This window comes from Nomascus leucogenys, chromosome 9 (genome assembly GCF_006542625.1).
Source record: "Nomascus leucogenys isolate Asia chromosome 9, Asia_NLE_v1, whole genome shotgun sequence".
NCBI lineage: Eukaryota > Metazoa > Chordata > Mammalia > Primates > Hylobatidae > Nomascus > Nomascus leucogenys.
Window position 1 is genome coordinate 113,973,752 of NC_044389.1, and position 18,204 is coordinate 113,991,955.

An 18,204-nucleotide genomic window follows, 5' to 3' on the forward strand; every position below is an offset into this window, starting at 1 on the left:
TTTTCAATCATGTGTCTATCTGGGAACATGTCAACATAAATGAAAACAGGAATTTCTAATCCTAAGTGTGAACATAGTGAATTTTAGAAAACACAATTAGAGAAATTCAGATCCACCTGACATCATGGAGTGGCACAGATAATGGCCAAGCCCAAGAGACACCTGTCTGCTTCTGATCCCAGGTGGCACCTGCCTACTCCTGATCCCAGGTGGCACCTGTCCACTCCTGAGCCTAAGTGGCACCTGCCACACCACAGCCAGTGCAGCCTGACTAAATATTTCAGCCTCCATTTACATGCTTATTGGGAATCTGGTTTTCATTATTTTGGAGATGCAAATGAGCCTAAATCTTGGTATCTTGCCTGCAGGCAACCTCTAAGCTGTCCCTGCATTGTTCTTGATGGACATCTACAAACCAATCATGCAAATTTTGAAAAGAAATCATCAGAATTTCTTGCACCAAAAGGAAGAGAGAGAGACCTTGCATAGGGATAATAATAAAAAGCACCCTCAAATAAGCAAATGAAGTTTGCTTGAAGCTTCCCTCAAGGTCAGTTTGCAGAATTGCCTTAGAAGATGAAGCTTATGTATTAGCAGAACGAGGCCCAGCAATTTAGATATGGCTAAATCAGCTCTGAGTTAAAAAGAAGCAACCAAGCTGAAAAAGGTACCCTTACTCACACAGTCACGGGATGCATAGTAATGTTCTTGAATGATATACTTGAAAAATTCTGCACTTTCCAGTCTAAACCTGTGGCAAAACTTCAGGACCAGAAGCCCATTTCGAGGCTGTCTCAAACCCTGAATCCTTCAGCAAAAGTTGCATTATTTCCTGAGTACAGATAGCCTAAAGGAGTTTGCCCTTGGTCCTTCTCATTGAATTCAGTAAGATGAACAAAATGATGGGGATAGTAATTAATAAAAATCTATGCTTTGAATAATCATCCTTTTAGGAAAAAGTGAGATGAAATAGCCACTTTGACGGCCTGTTCACCAAGCTGAGGATATATGCTTCTCTGAGCTTTCAACATCAGGGCTAAATTTTTATTTCTCTTCATCAAGGAAAAAAGAAAAAAAGGGAAAAAAAATTGGGGTAGGATAAATTCGTTGTTTGTGTTAATGGCATATTTAACAGCTATGTTGTCAATGATTAATTTCTTAGTCCACACTGAAGATAAAACTGTGATTATTTTTACAGCCCACCTCAAGGTCTTGGCAATGAACATGAAATCTGAGAGATGGACCCAGAGAATTGATTGTTAGAACCATGACTTGTTTAAGACTCTTGGTTTATGTTTGTGTGACGATCATTGCAGTGCTGGTGTTAAAATAGAGGAGAATAGGGGCTGTCTTCCTTCACAGCACACACTTTCCCGGAGTGTGAAAAGGGCCAGCTGGGGCGTCCAAAGCCCTTTCAGGCGTCCATGTTTCACAGCAAAGCCATTTGTCAGAAAGAAGTTAGATGCGTACTAAAATGTGAAGTTAGATACGTACTGAAATGTGTACCAATACTAATAGCTTATGAATTTTCCCAATGCCACCTATTTTTGGCATTCAAAGTCTCTCTCTGTTGCCATTTATGTCCATATTTTTTTATGAGTCCAGATTTTCAAAATGTTGTCACACTAAGTTGAGGAAATTTCCAGGAAGTATCAGGCCTCTTTAATTCAGGAGAAATTTCTGAAATTAATGATCATTAAGAGTATTTTGCAAAATAACATGGTGAAGCAGTAACAAATATTTTATCCAGATGGTAAGTGATTTGCAATATTATTTTTACATTAAAACAGAGGTCTATTTTGGAGTAACCTACACAATTTTTACAAATGTTTAGTAATAAACATATAAGCATTACAAAAATATTTTAGCAGCCTGCTGTTTCTTACAGTCACTAGAGCTAGGAATTTATCCTCCTGTGCCCTTGCAGGAATTTTTGGTGGAAAAAATTATAAATCTTGCTAGAATAATCTAAAAAGCAATCTTAGCTAAGCATGGTGGCTCATGCCTATAATCCAAGCACTTTGGAAGGCTGAGGTGGGAGGATCACTTGAGGCCAGGAGTTTGAGACCAGCCTGGCCAACATAGCCAGACCCCATGTCTACAAAAAAAAAAAAAAGAAATTCTAATATCTTTTCATGAAAACTAAAAAAGTTAAATTCAACAAAGAACTATTTAATAAGACATTTTTATAGATTAGCACAGAACTTTCTAGGCAAATTAGATGGCACATAGCTTATGATAAATTCAAAATTATTGAAAAACCTTGTTTTCATTTTCTAGAGAATCCTTTTAAAAATATTTTGTATGATAATTAATTTTCATTTAATTTCCACCATGATCTTAAGGAATTGTTTCCCAATAGAATTTAAGCAAAGAACTTAATTACATCAATCCTGAGAATTGTATCATTGACTCCAGGAAAATACTTCCATTGTCAATACATTAAATGTATCCAACATCGAGAAATTGATCAGCATAATCCAGGCATTTGCTCAATCATTCAGCAAATGTGCATTGATGATTTACAAAGTGCCGGACAAAATCCTACACAGAGAATAGAGCAATGAACAAAATAGTCAAAAATCCACACCTCAGGGTTATTGCATTCCAGTAGGGGAGACGGACAAACAAAATATGAGTGCTTTGTCAAAAAAAAAACAAGACAAAAGAAGGATTAAAAAGTGACCCTCAGCCCTAATAAAAGGGTCAGGAGCACTCTCAGTGTGGCGGTGACACTGCACAGAGTCCTAGAGGAATGAGGAAATGGAGCTGGGAGAAGGGCTTCCACAGGGTTTTGGGAAATGGGTGGGGTTGGGCTGAGAGTGCGAGGTAAGCGGGCAGGAGAGAGAGGCTCTCTGGAAAGGCTGCAGCGGGATTCCTCTCCCTTCTCACCAAGGGAAGATTCAAGCTGGTTTCAGGCTGCTGTTTGGTTCCCAGACCTGAAACAATCATGTAGGCCTCACTTCAGTGGGGTTATGAAGGTGGTCGCAGGGCTAACGGGAAAAACGCAGACTAGGACGGTGCCATAAAAGCCACCTGGCCCCCGCCGTCATCTTAGGATGCCAGACTCTCCCCCCTGTGCTTTGCTGGCTCGGGGGCTAGAAAGCCTCGCCCTGCTGCAGTGAGCCATACCTCCTTCAGAAGCCTGGGGCTGACAGCACCATCCCTCTTCTTCTGAACCAGGATCAGCCTCTCCAAGGATTCAGAAGCCTGGGGCTGATAGCACCATCCTGCTTCTGAACCAGGATCAGCCTCTCCAAGGATTCAGAAGCCTCAGGCTGATAGCACCATCCAGCTTCTTCTGAACTGGGATCAGCCTCTCCATGTACATCCCTCATTGCTCACAGTCACACCCCTGGAGTCAAAACTCTGAGGTTTCTCTAGCATGAAAACCTTTCAACATCGTCTCTGCCTAGATGTGCTCTCCTACCCAGGCACGCAAAGCTCTGCCATTCTGAGAGAGAAATGTTTGCCAGCCATAAAACTTAACAAGGGACTAAAGACCCTTATCTTAAAAAAAAAAAAAAAAAAAACTGTACAGCATTGACAGTAATTGAATGATGGTTCCCTGAAGATTCTGTAAAGCTGGAGAATCCCGCTCCCCCTGGGACCGCACCGCAAACCCTGAGGACGGCGGGAGACATTGGCAGGGGCACCTGCAATTCTCCTTGGTGGCACCAGAGAGTGAACAGGAGAGGGAAGAGTTGCCAGGCCAGGACCTGGGGAAGGACAGGGATGGGAGAGGAGATCTTCCCATAAGAGTCGCTGAGAAGCCGAAGGGCTGAGAGGTGCTTCAGCAGCCACGGGAGGCTAAGGCGGCGGGTCAGCCTGCCTCCCAGGGCCAAGGTGGGCTCAAGGCAAACAGCCCCTTACCATGTTTACAGCTTGAAATGGTCTCCACTCCTGATTTAAATTAAGATGGTCCTCTTACTCGTTAGATCAAAATAACTCTACAAAAAAATTATAAATAGAATATTGCTACACACAAAAAATAAGCAGACACAGGAGATAAATCCCAAATCCAGAAGAAACAACAGGCAGCAGGACAGACGCTCCAGCTGGAGTTTCAGACACAGACCCTAATATGACCACACTCAGTAGGAGAAAGGACATTTTCTAAAGCAAGATGGAACACTTAGGGGGAGAGATGAAAGCTCAGAAAAAAATAGAACCAAATAGGAATTTCAGAAATACAGAAAATAAAATAATTTGTTTAACAGAGGATGGTTTAATACCAAATAAACACAGCACAAGAGAGAATTAATAAATGGGAGCACAGTTCTGAAGAAAACATCCAGAATGCGGCACAGAAGGCAGAAATGATATATGGAGGATGGATGAATAGATAGATGATAGATAGATAGATACATAGATGATAGATAGATAGATAGATGATAGATAGACAGACAGACAGTAGATAGATGATAGACGATAGATGATAGATAGAGACTGATAGATATTTATTTTAAGGAATAGGCTCATGCAATCGTGTAGGCTGGCAAGTCTAAAATGTACAGGGCAGGCCGGCAAGTGGGAAGTTTCAGCAGGAGTGGAAGTGGCACATCTAGAGTCCACAGGCCATGTGGAGGCAGAATTTATTTTTCTTCACAGAACCTGAGTCTTTGCTCTTCAGGCCTTCAGCAGATTGGACGAGGCCCAGCCATGTTGCAGAGCGTAACCTGCTCTATTCAAAGCCTAATGAGTTAAATGTTAATCGCGTTGAACGTGCCTTCCCAGAAATACCTGGGACTGCTGGTTAATCTCGCAGTTAATCTAGTTGGGTGCTACAGCCTAGCCAAGGGGACACATAAAATGAACCATCACACACACAGAAAGTACAAAAGAGAGAGCTAAGAGAGCAGGAAAGTCTGAATGCATGTAATAAGAGTTCCAGAAAAAGAAAGAAAAAGTAATGGAACAGGAGAGATATTTAAAGAGATCATAACTAAGAATTTTCCAAGACAAACAAAAAGCATCCAAACGCAGATTTGAAAAGCACATTATACCCCAAGAATAATTTTTTTAAATTCTCATCTCAGTGGTTAAATTGCTGAAAAACAGAGACCAAAAAAATCTTAAAAGCAGTCAGGAAAGGAAAGACAAATTCACTTCAAAGGAGCTAAATCAGACTGGTAACTGACTCTCAGAAGACAAAAAAACAATGAAATGGCATCTTTAAAATGCCGATAGAAAAACAATCTCAACTTACGATCTGATATCAAGAAAAAGTATCCTTCAAAAACAAAGGTGAGACAGCGTTTGCAGACAAACACTGACAGAGTCTAACTCTCCAGGAAACACTCAATGTGTTATTTGGGCTTAAGAAAAACGATCTCAAATGAGTAATGTGGACTGAAGAGCAATGAAAACCAGCCACACTTTTATCCGGTTTGAAACCTGGCACATTACTACATTTTGCATACTAGGGCACAAAAAAACATAATTTGGAACAACAAAAGACACCATTCTCCCAAAGTCCCTTTGTCCCATATCTTTTGAAATAATGACAATCCTTACAGAAGCCAAAAGTCATTGTCATTATCAGGCTGAAAAATGAAAAATGCAGATTCTTTCCTCTGCCATGGAAATTTCATCTTTTGAAGCCTCCTGTGAGCCTCTGCACTTTAAACTAGGGGGAACCTGAGCGGTTGTCCATCCTCGTGACTCCTGGGTGGTCTCTTAGGAATAAAGGTCCTGGAGATCAGTGGAGGCACAAATCCCCCTGAGAGGACACCACCCAGGCCTTGGCATCCCCGGACATCACTGTCGTCCCAGCAGAACTTGCACCCGGGACATTCACAGACAGTGCAGCCAGCGTGGCCCGTTCCACGCCCTGCAGACGCCTGCCTTCCACCCTCTCAACACCTCCACCTCAAACCAGTCACACGAGGGAAGGCGAGGAAAAGCCACCATGGCCTCTGCGTTCTCAACATTCACATTCCCTTCTGGCTTGCAGGAAGCCACAGAATTTTTTTTCGAGACGGAGTCTTGCTCTGTCACCCAGGCTGGAGTGCAGTGGCGAGATCTCGGCTCACTGCAACCTCTGCCTCCCGGGTTCACGCCATTCTCCTGCCTCAGCCTCCCAAGTAGCTGGGACTACAGGCACCCGCCACCACGCCCGGCTAATTTTTTTTTGTATTTTTAATAGAGACAGGGTTTCACCGTGTTGGCCAGGATGGTCATGGCTCATGATCCACCTGCCTTGGCGGGTGGGATTACAGGTGTGAGCCACCATGCCAGGCCGAACCCACAGAAGGTTTTAGGACTATCTCACAGCAGAAAGAACCAGCTGTCCATCCTCAGTTAACCCCACCATCTCCAGCCTCCATAGCACATTTTATGTTTCTTATGGAATGCGCTGTATCAAAGCAAGACAGCAGCTATAAAATTACTGGCAATTATAAAGACATTCATATCAATGATAATGAATAAAACGGCATTAATACAGCCTTAGAAGTTCGTTACCCCAAATCCGTAAGTCCACATTAAACTTACCAGCTCTACTTCCATTAAAGGTGTGTGGGTGTGCATGAGAGAAAGACCCCACAGCGTGTCTGGCCATATAGAAAACTCAGGAGATCCCTCTGATTCCTTTAGCTTTATGAATCTGTGCAGGCCCAGATGGCATGCTGTTTCATTCACTCTGCAAAATTAAATGCAGTGCTACCCAGCGACACAGACTTGTCTCACTGCATGTAAAAATTATGCTCCTGAAATGTCTTGTGTAAATTTAATTTTGGGAAAGTGAGTTACATTGTAAATATAGTAGGCTCACTATTTGAAGAAATGCTGTAATGTCTCACTTACATAATGCCTTTTTAAAAAGGTAAATAAGGATTTTCTTCAAGTCAGGCATCTTTTTATAGCTCCGTGAGCCACAGTAAAACTCATTTCCATAGATGAGTTGTGGATTCACCCCCACTGGTCCTAGTAATGGTGATGTAACAGTAGTGGTTGTGGTGATCATGGTGGTAGCTGAAGCGGTGCTGGTAGGAGTGGTTAATTAACTTGTCGGAGGCCACACTGCTAGTACGTCACAGAAGTGAGTCCAGATTTGCTCTGCTGCCAGAGCCCACTGTTAACACGATTGTGTGCGTTTAGCAAAAAGGTCAATCTCATCATGCCGATCTCTGTATACCAGACAGCCTGGTAGAATATTCATGTCAAAGGCTCCAGGAGACCAGCTTATTCCTATACAGATCTACTCTGAAATAAGACAGCTCCCTAAAAAATGTTATCAAAGATGAATGGCCCATATGCTGCATGGTATATTCACAAATTAATAAATGCCAACACATCCCTGAGTTACATACCAGGTTTAACAAGCATCTGTGAGCATGGTTCCCTTACAGACAGCTCAGGGAGAAGCTGCTCAGGTAGCGAGGGCGTTACTCCCAAGGCCGCCTGGGACCAATTACTAAAAAAATGTGGGGCTTCACCCTGCTCACCACCAGGATACACAGTGTTTCAGGGACACCTTTTTTCCTCACCCTTCCTTGGGCTTCCTACACAAATTTTCAAATCCAAGGTCCTACCCGACGGAGGCCACCCTCACTCAGCAGGTGCACGTGTTGGGCGCCCCGTGCATACCCAGGTCGCTCTGCACACCCAGCCGGTGGCACAGAACTGCTCTCTGGGCAGCCCCGGCCCCCCACCCTCCTGGACCATGAGCCCCGCTGGTCCTCATCACACACAGAAGGTCCAGAGGGAAAGAAACAGATGCGGGCAGAAGTAGCCCATGAGCTGCCACCTGCAAACCCCTCTGGATGTCTAGGCGGAACCCCTGTGTGGGGCCAGAGCGTGCAAACCCCTGTTCTGCGGATTGTGGGGCCAGAGCGTGCAAACCCCTGTTCTGCAGAGCGTGCAAACCCCTGTTCCGTGGGCCAGGAGCCGTGGGGGGGCCCAGAGCGTGCAAACCCCTGTTCTGCGGATTGTGGGGCCCAGAGCGTGCAAACCCCTGTTCTGCAGAGCGTGGGGCCCAGAGCGTGCAAACCCCTGTGCTGCAGATTGTGGGCCCCAGAGCGTGGGGCTGCCCCTCCTCCGGGAAGAGCGCTGCTCACTCCATCCTTAGACCAGTCCCGAAGTTCACTCCCCAGTGGGCTGGATAATGGCCCCCATCGATGCCAAGTCCTAATCCCTGACCTGTAAATTACCTTCTCTGAAAAAAGGGGTCTTTGCAGATGTAAGTAAACTAAGGATCGTGAGACAGAAGATGATCTGAATTATCTCAGTAGGTCCTGCCTGCAGCCACCTCCGTCCTTAGAAGAGGTAGGCGGGGGAGATATGGCACATGCAGAGAAGCCGGTGAAGATACAGGCAGAGATGGGAGTGAAGCCACCACAAGCCAGGGAGCCTGGGACTGACCACAGGCTGGGAGAGTCAAGGAGGGGTCTCTCCAGAGCCTCTGGAGGAGGTACAGCCCTGCCTGCACCTTCAGACTTCTGGCCTCCAGAGCTATGAGGACAGATTTCCGCTCTTTTAAGCCACCACGTGTGTAGCAATGTGTTAAAGCAATCACCTAAAACAAATACAGCCTACAAAAGTACAATTTTCTGCGCATGTGGAAACCACATTAGAATAGACAGTACTGTTCCTGTGTTGCCATTCACCGAAGGCAGGAGGTGCGTCACAGAAGTGTTCCATAGGGTTAATTTGGATTTGTTGTAGCTTCTGGATGCCAGAGGTTCACAGGAATTTTGGTCTCACAGGGCGGCCTGCAGAGTGAGAAGCGCGGGACCCCTGTGCAAGGGTGTGTACCTGTTTGTCCACGGCACTGGGGTATCTGCGTGCGATTTCTTGGGAGGACGTGTTTCTCCTCGGAGCTCAGCTGCTGATGCTCATGTTTTCTGAGTTCAGACTCCTGTGTGCAATTTCTCAGGAGGATGGTTTCTCCTCGGAGCTCAGCTGGCCTGATGCTCACGTTTTCTGAGTTCAGACGGCACAGGCTCCGTCCCTCAATCGCTGCAGGTCTGTTGGCAACTTTCACCGCTGGAGATTCCCTGAATCCCCTCCAGGAGGCATTTCGTGCTGTGAACTGGGGAAAGGAGGTAGCGCCACGCGTTCTGGGGAAAGGAGGTAGCGCCACGCGTTCTGGGGAAAGGAGGTAGCGCCGTGCGTTCTGGGGAAAGGAGGTAGCGCCACGCGTTCTGGGGAAAGGCGGTAGCGCCACGCGTTCTGGGGAAAGGAGGTAGCGCCACGCGTTCTGGGGAAAGGAGGTAGCGCCACGCGTTCTGGGGAAAGGAGGTAGCGCCGTGTGTTCTGGGGAAAGGAGGTAGCGCCACGCGTTCTGGGTAGACTGGGTCACTAGGTATGTGCTGCTGTGTTATCTTGAGGAACAATGTGAGACAGGCCTGAGTAGGTGCCCCTGCAGCTGCAGACACCCTCTGTCCTTGGGACTCAAGTTCTATCTTCAATCAGCCGATGCCCATTTCAGGAGGAATGAGCCAGGAGTTACTGCATTTTCACATTTCCAGCCACAGGAGTTAAAATTAAACACAAGCCAGGCTTTCGTTTCTAGGCCTGAGCACATGTGTCTTCACCTTGTCTGGCTCTATCCACAACTACCGCTAGGAAGGCAATCCAGCTGAGTTAAAGTTTAGCCCTAACACCCTTCAACCCTTTTGAAACCCACTTCTCCATGGCCAGGAAGGTGCTCGACAGGAACGCCGTGGGCGAGCAACTGGACCAGCTCCCAGAACACTCTGCATGTCTTCGTAAAGCACCTGGGAAATTGGTGGAAAATTATAAAATCAGTGCACCATGAGTGAGATCATTCACGTATGAGCAGAAGGCTCCTAAGAAACCAAGTGGCTTCCCTGGGACAAAATAAAACAAAGAAAGGAAGAGCCTGGAGTGACCTGACGTCCCAGTGCTGGAGTGTCCTCAGGAGACATCCCAGGACGGGGAGTTACCTCCGTGAGGGTGATTCGGAACGCAGGGAAATGGAAAGAGAGTGAAAGCACACATGAGGCCATGGCCCTTCCATGTCAGTGAGGAGGAGACAGCCTTCCTGGAGCCTGGACACCTGCTGCGGGAGGGCTGGACCCCAGCATGGGAAGAGGGCCTGGCTGCTGGCCACACTGGAGAAGGAAACTCCTGGTTCCTCAGAGCAAGCAGCCCGCTCCTGACTGCACTTCCTCTCACCATGAGGGATCTGTCCCACGGAAAGAGTCATTAACGGCAAACCTAATAGTGAGACTGACATCCATGAGCATCCGTCTCTCTGCACATTAGACTCCGGGGATCTGGGCCGTGGTTCCCACTCCGTGTCCCTCTGCACATTAGACTCCGGGGATCTGGGCCGTGGTCCCCACTCCGTGTCTCTCTGCACGTTAGACTCCGGGGATCTGGACCGTGGTCCCCACTCCGTGTCTCTCTGCACGTTAGACTCCGGGGATCTGGGCCGTGGTTCCCACTCCGTGTCTCTCTGCACATTAGACTCGAGGGATCTGGGCTGTGATTCCGGCTCCATGGGCATGATCAGCTGCGGATGTTAGTTACAGCGATGTCAGAAACTACTGCCTGTGTGAGTATTCAGGAAACATCCCAACACGATCTCTCTATGGAAGGTTTATTTAAAAAAAAAAAAAAAAAAAAAAAAGACAAGAAGGTAGAAGAAAAGGACTGCTATTCTTCCAGGCTGCCTTGGGAAGTTTTTCTCTTGCCAGCAGAACACAGAGGGGAGCAGACCCTTCCCTAGAAGCTCAGAGTGTAAGCACACGGTCCTGTCCCCTGCAGAGGACAAATAAAGGGAACAGAATGTGTCTTCCGTGAAAGGACAAGGAACTCTGACCTTTGCTTGTTGGTCGGTTCCTCCATTCCCTGGACACAATTAAGTGATTGTAACTAAGTTGGAAACATTCCCTGTGATCTAACTAGAAACATTTTCGTTCTGTGTGACTTGGAGAGCACGAAACAAAGTGCAGTTGGCCTTCAAATCCTCCTTCAGATGAAAACAGCAGCATTCATAGCCTGGGTGCTCCAAAAGTGCTCTCATTTGCCCGGTTTGATCTGCACATCACCTCGTGAAGCAGAGAAGTCACCTGTCACAGAGCGGTAAGTGGAGGATGACTCAGGCCACAGAACTCAAACTGCCTGGAACTCCAGCCACCTGGTTCCTGATCAGTGGGAGAGGCCCCTGGGGTGTGTTCTCCACCTCCAGGGTCATGGACAGGCTCGGATATTGAAGATTGCTCCTGGTTTTACGCCACTTTCTATGTTAAATAGTAGCCTGTGGGGCTGTTGTAGTTAGAATTGAAAGACTTGCAGTGTGATTTACATCATCGCAGGTGAGCTGAGATGTTATTTACAGCACACGCTGTCCTCCCTGTGCACACAGGGACACATGGGACCACACCCTGGTGAGAAGCCCCCATGCAAGGTTGGACCCTGCAGCCCACCCGCCAGCACCTCCCTCGCTGCCCCGCCAGCTCCTTCCTTCTGTCCCCCACATGTGGAGCAGTGCACGTGCTGGATTCACACCCACATCCTCACAGCTGTCTCCAGCTCCTTCCTTCTGTCCCCCACGTGTGGAGCGGTGCACGTGCTGGGTTCACACCCACGTCCTCACAGCTGCCTCCCCGGTGGTGTTTGGGTCTCGTCATGCCTGGCAGCCAAGAGCGCTGGGAGGAAGCCCTGTCAGACAGCAGCTGGCCAAGGGCCTGCAGCAACTTGCCCACGTCGTCCGCAAAGAGAAGGGAGAGGGGCACAGGCCAGAGCCAGGGCATCCTGACAAGGAACCAGGAGGTCCTGTGTAGACCTCAGGCTCCAAAGGCTTTCCTCTGAGTTCAGACTTTGCAGCTTGGCACATCAGTGGTTGGTCCTGACGGTCATGGAGACCAGAAGGATGGGAGTGGGAGGAGGAGGGGAGGCAGCCTGGTGACGGGAGTGGGAGGAGGAGGGGGGAGGGAGGGGAGGGGAGGCAGCCTGGTGACGGGAGTGGGAGGAGGAGGGGAGGCTGCCTAGTGCACGCAGATCAGGGCAGTGACTGCCTCTCCTGGTGCCCGGTCACCCCTGGCCTTGGTGGCTGGCTCCCCCTGCCCAGGCGGCCCCTGCCTAGTAGGACGGCCACAGCAGCCAATGGGCCAGACTGTCCCTCCCGGCTCTCGGGGTGGCAGCTGCCACCATGAATCACTTGAAGGAAAAAGGAAGAGCTGACATGAACAGGATTCACTTGGGTGTCCCACATCGCCCGTCCGTGGCCAGCAGAAGCTCACCAAGTGACTTTCAAAATGGGTGGCAGATGGCCATGTGCTCAGTCTGTCCACAGAGCTCAGGCTCGTGGATGAAGCTGGGAGCAGCAGAGGATCTGGGGTCTATGGCTGTGCAGCTCCGTAGTGAGTGGGTCTTCCCCTGAATTTAAATGAAGCCTGCTTCCAGGAAGGTGTTGTGAGCTGTGCTACCATGTGACGTGGGGACAGCTTCCTCCCAGGAGTCTGCTATGGCCCGAACCCACTCACAGCAGCTCAGCCCACCAGGTCTTTGCTCTCAGACCAATGCTGACACCTGGGCTTCTCCACCAATAGCTGGTGGCTTCCTGCAGACCTCAGCAGGCACTTGGGCGGCCTGTATGCAATGCCCTGGCCAAGACGCCAAGTTTTTCTCTGCAGGCACCGCCATCTCGCGTGATGCATGACTGGCCCCCAAAAGCTCAGGGGCCCCAGTACCCTCCAAGCACCGCAGGACAGCAGGCCAGGAAGGCAGGAAGGGCTGGAGAGGCAGAGCTGACCTGTAAGGAGGCATGAATGAGAGGGAGATACCCGGCCAGCTGGGCTTGGGGAACGCGTCGGGTAGAGGCCCTGCAGGTGCCGCGGGAGGTAGGAGATTCAGAAGGCACCAATGGGGCAAGAGATCTTGGGTTATAAACCAAGCGTCTCAACACCACTGCTGTGAGCGGGAGCCTGGACTCCCTGCCGACTCACTTTTGTGTGGACCACGCATCTTCCTATGAGACTCTGAGCAGAGACAGGGCCAAACAGCACGTGCCTCCCCCCACCGCCCATGGATGTCTGAGGGCCACGTCCACTATGCTGGGTTCATGAAGAAGCCCTGGGCATGGGAAGCATCGGGCTTCGTCCCCGGGGTGCTGCCTCTGGCCTCCCACGGCCTGTATTCCTCTGATGCCTTCCCTACCCCGAGGGTCACATTGCCAAATGCAGCCTTCAGAAGGGACTGAAGAGACAATTAACTGAGGGGGGCTCAGCTGCGCCCGAATCTCATGTGTTGGAATCCTCAGGCCGTCACAGGGCAGGGTCTCAGCAGGTGCCCCCTGGTGTTTCCAGACATCTCATGGCAGCATGTCCAGAAGCCCTAATCAGCACGGGAGCACCTCAAGGAGTTAGGGCTGGGGCCACAGTTGGAAGCCAAAAAGTGCACCACCCCCAGCTGCAAAGCAGCTGCCACCCCAGAGTGGAGACCTCCTCATCCATCCTTCTGCAGTGTTAGCCGGGCTGCAAGGACTGTGTGGTCCGGGTTAAAAGTTCAAGCACACAAGAGGCAACACTTTCGAAACGAGGGTTTCCCTGAAGACGCCGGCTCTCTCTGGACAGGACAAGCATCGTGCGCGTGCAGCCCTGCAGCTCACGCAGGCACCTGAGCTTAGATGAACCCACACTTGGTTTAATGCCCCACTGTCATCTCGAAATTCTTTGTAACTTTCAAACAAAAGGCCCCATATTTCCACTTTGCACTGAGTCTCAAACACTCTGTAGCCAGTGTGATTTCGGGATCACATTGCGGATCAATTGATCCTACACTCACTTCTGTCTGGTTTTTATTGTTTTGTTTTGCTTTGTTTTTCTCATCAGCTAAACTGTAAACCCGAGGCAGCCAGGGAGCTGCGTGTTGCTTACTAGCCCCGGTGTTTTGCCTCCAGCAGAGCGGGGCCTGCAGAGGTGCCCAATAAACACACTCTCAGATCACTTCCACGTGGCTCTGTTCATTCATTCACTTAACAAATATTTATAGAAGGGGGGGAATCTGGACGGAGCTTTATTATCGCCAGACTATTAAAATCTTTTCAATTAGAAGGTTGACGTAGGTGCAGCAATGCTGTGGACCTGAGGCGGCCACCACGGTCCTGCCCAATTTGCAGCCTCCACCCTGCAGGTGACACGTGAACTGGCCAGTCCTGAGGATGAAAAGGGAGGACCATTCCTGCTCACACACAGGCTCCACTTCCCTGCAGCTGCCCTTGGGGGAGCCCCGTGTGAGGCCAGGAATATTAACGCCCGCCTTTCTCCATCTCCCCGACAGGCGTGAGTGACGCCGAGGCGCGCCAGCCAGGGAAGTCGCCCCCCTTCAGCATGAACTGGGTCGTGGGCAGCATGGACCTGGAGATTATCAATGCCACCACTGGGCGGAGGAGCTGCGGGGGCCCGTCCCGGCTCTGCAAGCACATGCTGTCTGCACGGTGGGCGCGGCTGTACGGCAAGGTAGGTCGCACCCATCCCTGGAGGGAAACTGGGCCCAGGCAGACCCTGGCTCCAGCCCTGAGCAAGCTCTCAGGAGAGGCCAACACTTGGCCTGCAGGGAGGGAGACGCAGGACACAAAACCCAGCGCCCGTCACGTGTCCTTTTCCCAGCTGCCCAGGCCAGCAGCATTTCCCCCGTAGGCTTGAGACCCTGCTACCCCAGGCACCACCCCCAGACCAGCCCGGAGCTGCGGAAGCAGGAAAGGAGCCCATCGCTGAACCCCTGACGTAGCCGGCACGGCACCGCCTGCTTCGTTCGGGGTGTCCCAGGAGCAGCTCCTGGGGGCTTTTGAAGTCGATACTATTCCCGGTTTAGATACCAGGAAACTGACACTCAGAAAAATAGTGTAATTTCCCCAAAATTTCACAGGTAATGAATTTCAGGATTCGAATTTCTCCCCAACCCCAAAGCCCAAGCATTTCCACAACATCCATGATTAGAAGCAAGTTTCTCCTACACAAGTAGGGATAACAGCGATATTTCTGGATTTTAAATCAAAATCCGTATTTGTATGCATTTCCAAAGCATAGACTGTAACCAAAAACAACAAATAACAGAAAAACCAGCCAACACATAAAAAATGCCTCGCTCATTTTTCCATACTTTTTAATCCAAGCAAGACTCCAAGCAGGAATAATAGTGTTGTTGATTTTTCAACTGGTAGAGCAGGGTAGGCATACTAATGCCTAAAATAAACATTTTCGCCAACTTAGAGGACACTCAGAATTGCACATATTAGCTCTGAGCTTGGCTGAGACGCCCAGCATCCTGCAGCTCTCAGCCTCTGTCCTGTCCGCTCAAGGGCACTGCCCGGGTCTCCCTTCTTCTGGAGACTTGGAAGGTCAGGGAAGCATCGATGCTGTCCTGCTGAGCAAAAGGGCCCTCTCCTCTTGCACATGCTCGAGGTGACCCCCGGTGAGTGCCTCCCTGGAAGACCCGCTGTGGGATTTGGAGCTCCCCCATGGCCCCATCCTCTTCCCTCCTGGACTCCCCGCCCCGTGGTGGGGGTATCAGAGCTGCACTTGATCCCTGTCTTGTGTTGCTGCAAAGCTTTGCCTGGCACACCTCAGAAAGCTAACAGAGGAAACGCCCCAGCTCCATCATCCTCCTGCTCAGCCGACATGACTCTCACCAGCCTGCTCCCTGCCCACTGTGATGCTGTCTTGGTTCCCACTGCCCCGCTCCGTCCCCAACCCTGCCTGGAGCCCCTGCAGAGTGTTCGTACTTTTAATAGCAGTCAAGTTTATCTGCTCATTGATCATTCACACCTCGGATGAAGCGGGTTTCCTTGATGACTAGGTTTCCTGTGGAATTGCCAGAGGACCTGGTCACAGTTGCTCTCTGTAATAGTGGGAGAAAGAAAAGCAAAAGGCCAAGGCCAGGAGCTGATGCCTGGCACGTAAAACTCACCTGGCAGAAGCTCCTTTTCTGCTGGTGTCTGATTGGCTCTTTCTCCTTCTTGTCCGCAGCTGAGCACACGGACTCCCAGCCCTGGAGACACGCCCTCCATGTACTGTGAGGCCAAGCTGGGGGCGCACACCTACCAGTCTGTGAAACAGCAGCTGTTCAAGGCCTTTCAGAAGGCTGGCCTGGGCACCTGGGTGAGGAAACCACCGGAGCAGCAACAGTTTCTACTGACTCTCTAGGCTGCGGGCTCCTGGCTGCTGGAGCTGAGTGGGACGCTGGAGGGATGGGACCCTGTCTGGGGGATGACACGGCGGGTCGGCCGGTTCCCTGCATTCGTTTTACTTTGGTGTTCCAGAAACACGCGAGTGTGCAATGTTTGGACGAGCAACAAGACGAATTCAGAACATGCCTCTTTCCAGATCGCTGGCCCCAGAACCCTGTCCCCCACAGCCAGGGGCACACGCACTGTTGAGTTAGCGCCAACTCTTCCTGTGGAGTCTGAGGGAGGGGTTCCATTCAGGCAAAGGGGTTTTCGCTGCAGCCTTGGAAGGAGGCACCGACGCGACACCAGGGAGGAGTGAGCCTCAGGCCCCATCCCTGCACCCCACCCCTGCGTGCGCCTCTTGGCGATGTTGGGGTTTCACTAGCTTGAGGGGGCACATGAAGATAAGCCACAAGCGAAGAGAAAAGCCATGCCCACCCCAGCCCCAGAGAAACCAATAAGAATCCTCTATTATTTTCACTATTCATTTAGGTTTTTATACTCCACCTCCTTTCAAAAAAGATTTAAGATGCACGACATTACGGAACACCTAAAATAGAACCAGAGAAAGGAAAGCCATTCCCACAAAGTGAAGGAACAGTTTCCAAAACCCCGGCGAGGCAGAGTTAAGACCTGTGATGTGGGGAGCCTGGAAACACCCGGCCCACGCTCGCTGTAGATGTGGGGAGCCTGGAAACACCCGGCCCAAGCGTGCTGCAGATGTGGGGAGCCTGGAAACACCGGGCCCACATGCGCTGCAGATGTGGGGAGCCTGGAAACACCCGGCCCACGCGTGCTGCAGATGTGGGGAGCCTAGAAACACCCGGCCCACTCACGCTGCAGATGTGGGGAGCCTGGAAACACCCGGCCCACGCGTGCTGCAGATGTGGGGAGCCTAGAAACACCCGGCCCACTCGCGCTGCAGATGTGGGGAGCCTGGAAACACCCGGCCCACGCGGGCTGCAGATGTGGGGAGTCTGGAAACACCCGGCCCAAGCGTGCTGCAGATGTGGGGAGCCTAGAAACACCTGGCCCACGCACTGTAGATGTGGGGAGCCTGGAAACACCTGGCCCACACCTGTTCAGTTCGTCATGGCGTTTGGTTTATTGTGGCCAATACTGAGAGCCACTGAGGTCTGGGTTGTGTAAGGGTTAGCTACCACCCTATAACCTCCCTACCAGGTAATAAGGAGACCAAGTCTTTGATCAAATTCTGACTTTTTAACTAAATTTTCATTAGAAAGCAAGCACAAAATAAAATCAAAACAACCTTTGGCTTCAGCTTGAGAGGCTACCAGCTCTCTACTCTTTCAGATTCTCCAATCAACACCTTGCAGGACAAGACCCCAAAAAAGTTCAGCTGTCAAAAAATGTAAGAGGCAGGATTCTGTGACCCTCACAGCAGGCTTCCAACACCAGAGACCTTCAGCTCACAGTGGAGACGGGACACGGGGCCTTTAGCCCACAGGGTCATCCCTGAGAGCCAAGGCACTGTATTCATACAGGGTCAGGCTCTTTTCCAAGTATCTTTACGTAATCCATGTACCTCGAGCTGCTGTCATCTCACCACTGAGAACTCATTTCTAACATTCATCACGCTAGATAGCCAGTCTCTCATTTCTCCAGCTTAAAAACTCCATCTCTGAAATTCACGACAGTGATGGCAGATGGCAAAACATGGTGGTGTCCACCTCTGGGGTGTGGGCTTCCCGGAAAGAATCCCAGCTGACCACCCAAGAAACTGCAAGAATAACATCATGCTGTACATAGTCAAGTGCAATAAATTACAGTTATCATAATGAGAAGGCAGAAATGAAACTGAGTTGTAGCTATTTGTTACAAGATAATAAGAAGTAGAGATATTAGTATGGAAATAGAAACTTTTCCTGGGATTTAAAATCAGGCCAAATTTATCACTCGAGTTCTTTTAGAAAAGAAAACAGGCACTGGAGTAGACAACTTCTTCCAGATAAAGTTTCAAAAGAACATTTTTCAAATAAAGGACTCACATTAATCTTTTATAAAAATCGCAAAAATAAATGAAATCTTAATTCAGTGCAAAA

General features: G+C 49.7%; 1 protein-coding gene across 1 annotated transcript in view; it reads left to right on the forward strand.

The window, feature by feature from the left end:
* ADARB2 (adenosine deaminase RNA specific B2 (inactive)) overlaps positions 1-18,204 on the forward strand; it is a 536,653-nt gene extending 518,449 nt beyond the window's left edge. The window contains exons 9-10 of the mRNA XM_030819367.1: positions 14,254-14,432; positions 15,942-18,204. Coding sequence (XP_030675227.1) covers positions 14,254-14,432; positions 15,942-16,118 — 356 coding nt within the window. The 3' untranslated portion in view covers positions 16,119-18,204. The remainder of the gene's footprint in view (positions 1-14,253; positions 14,433-15,941) is intronic.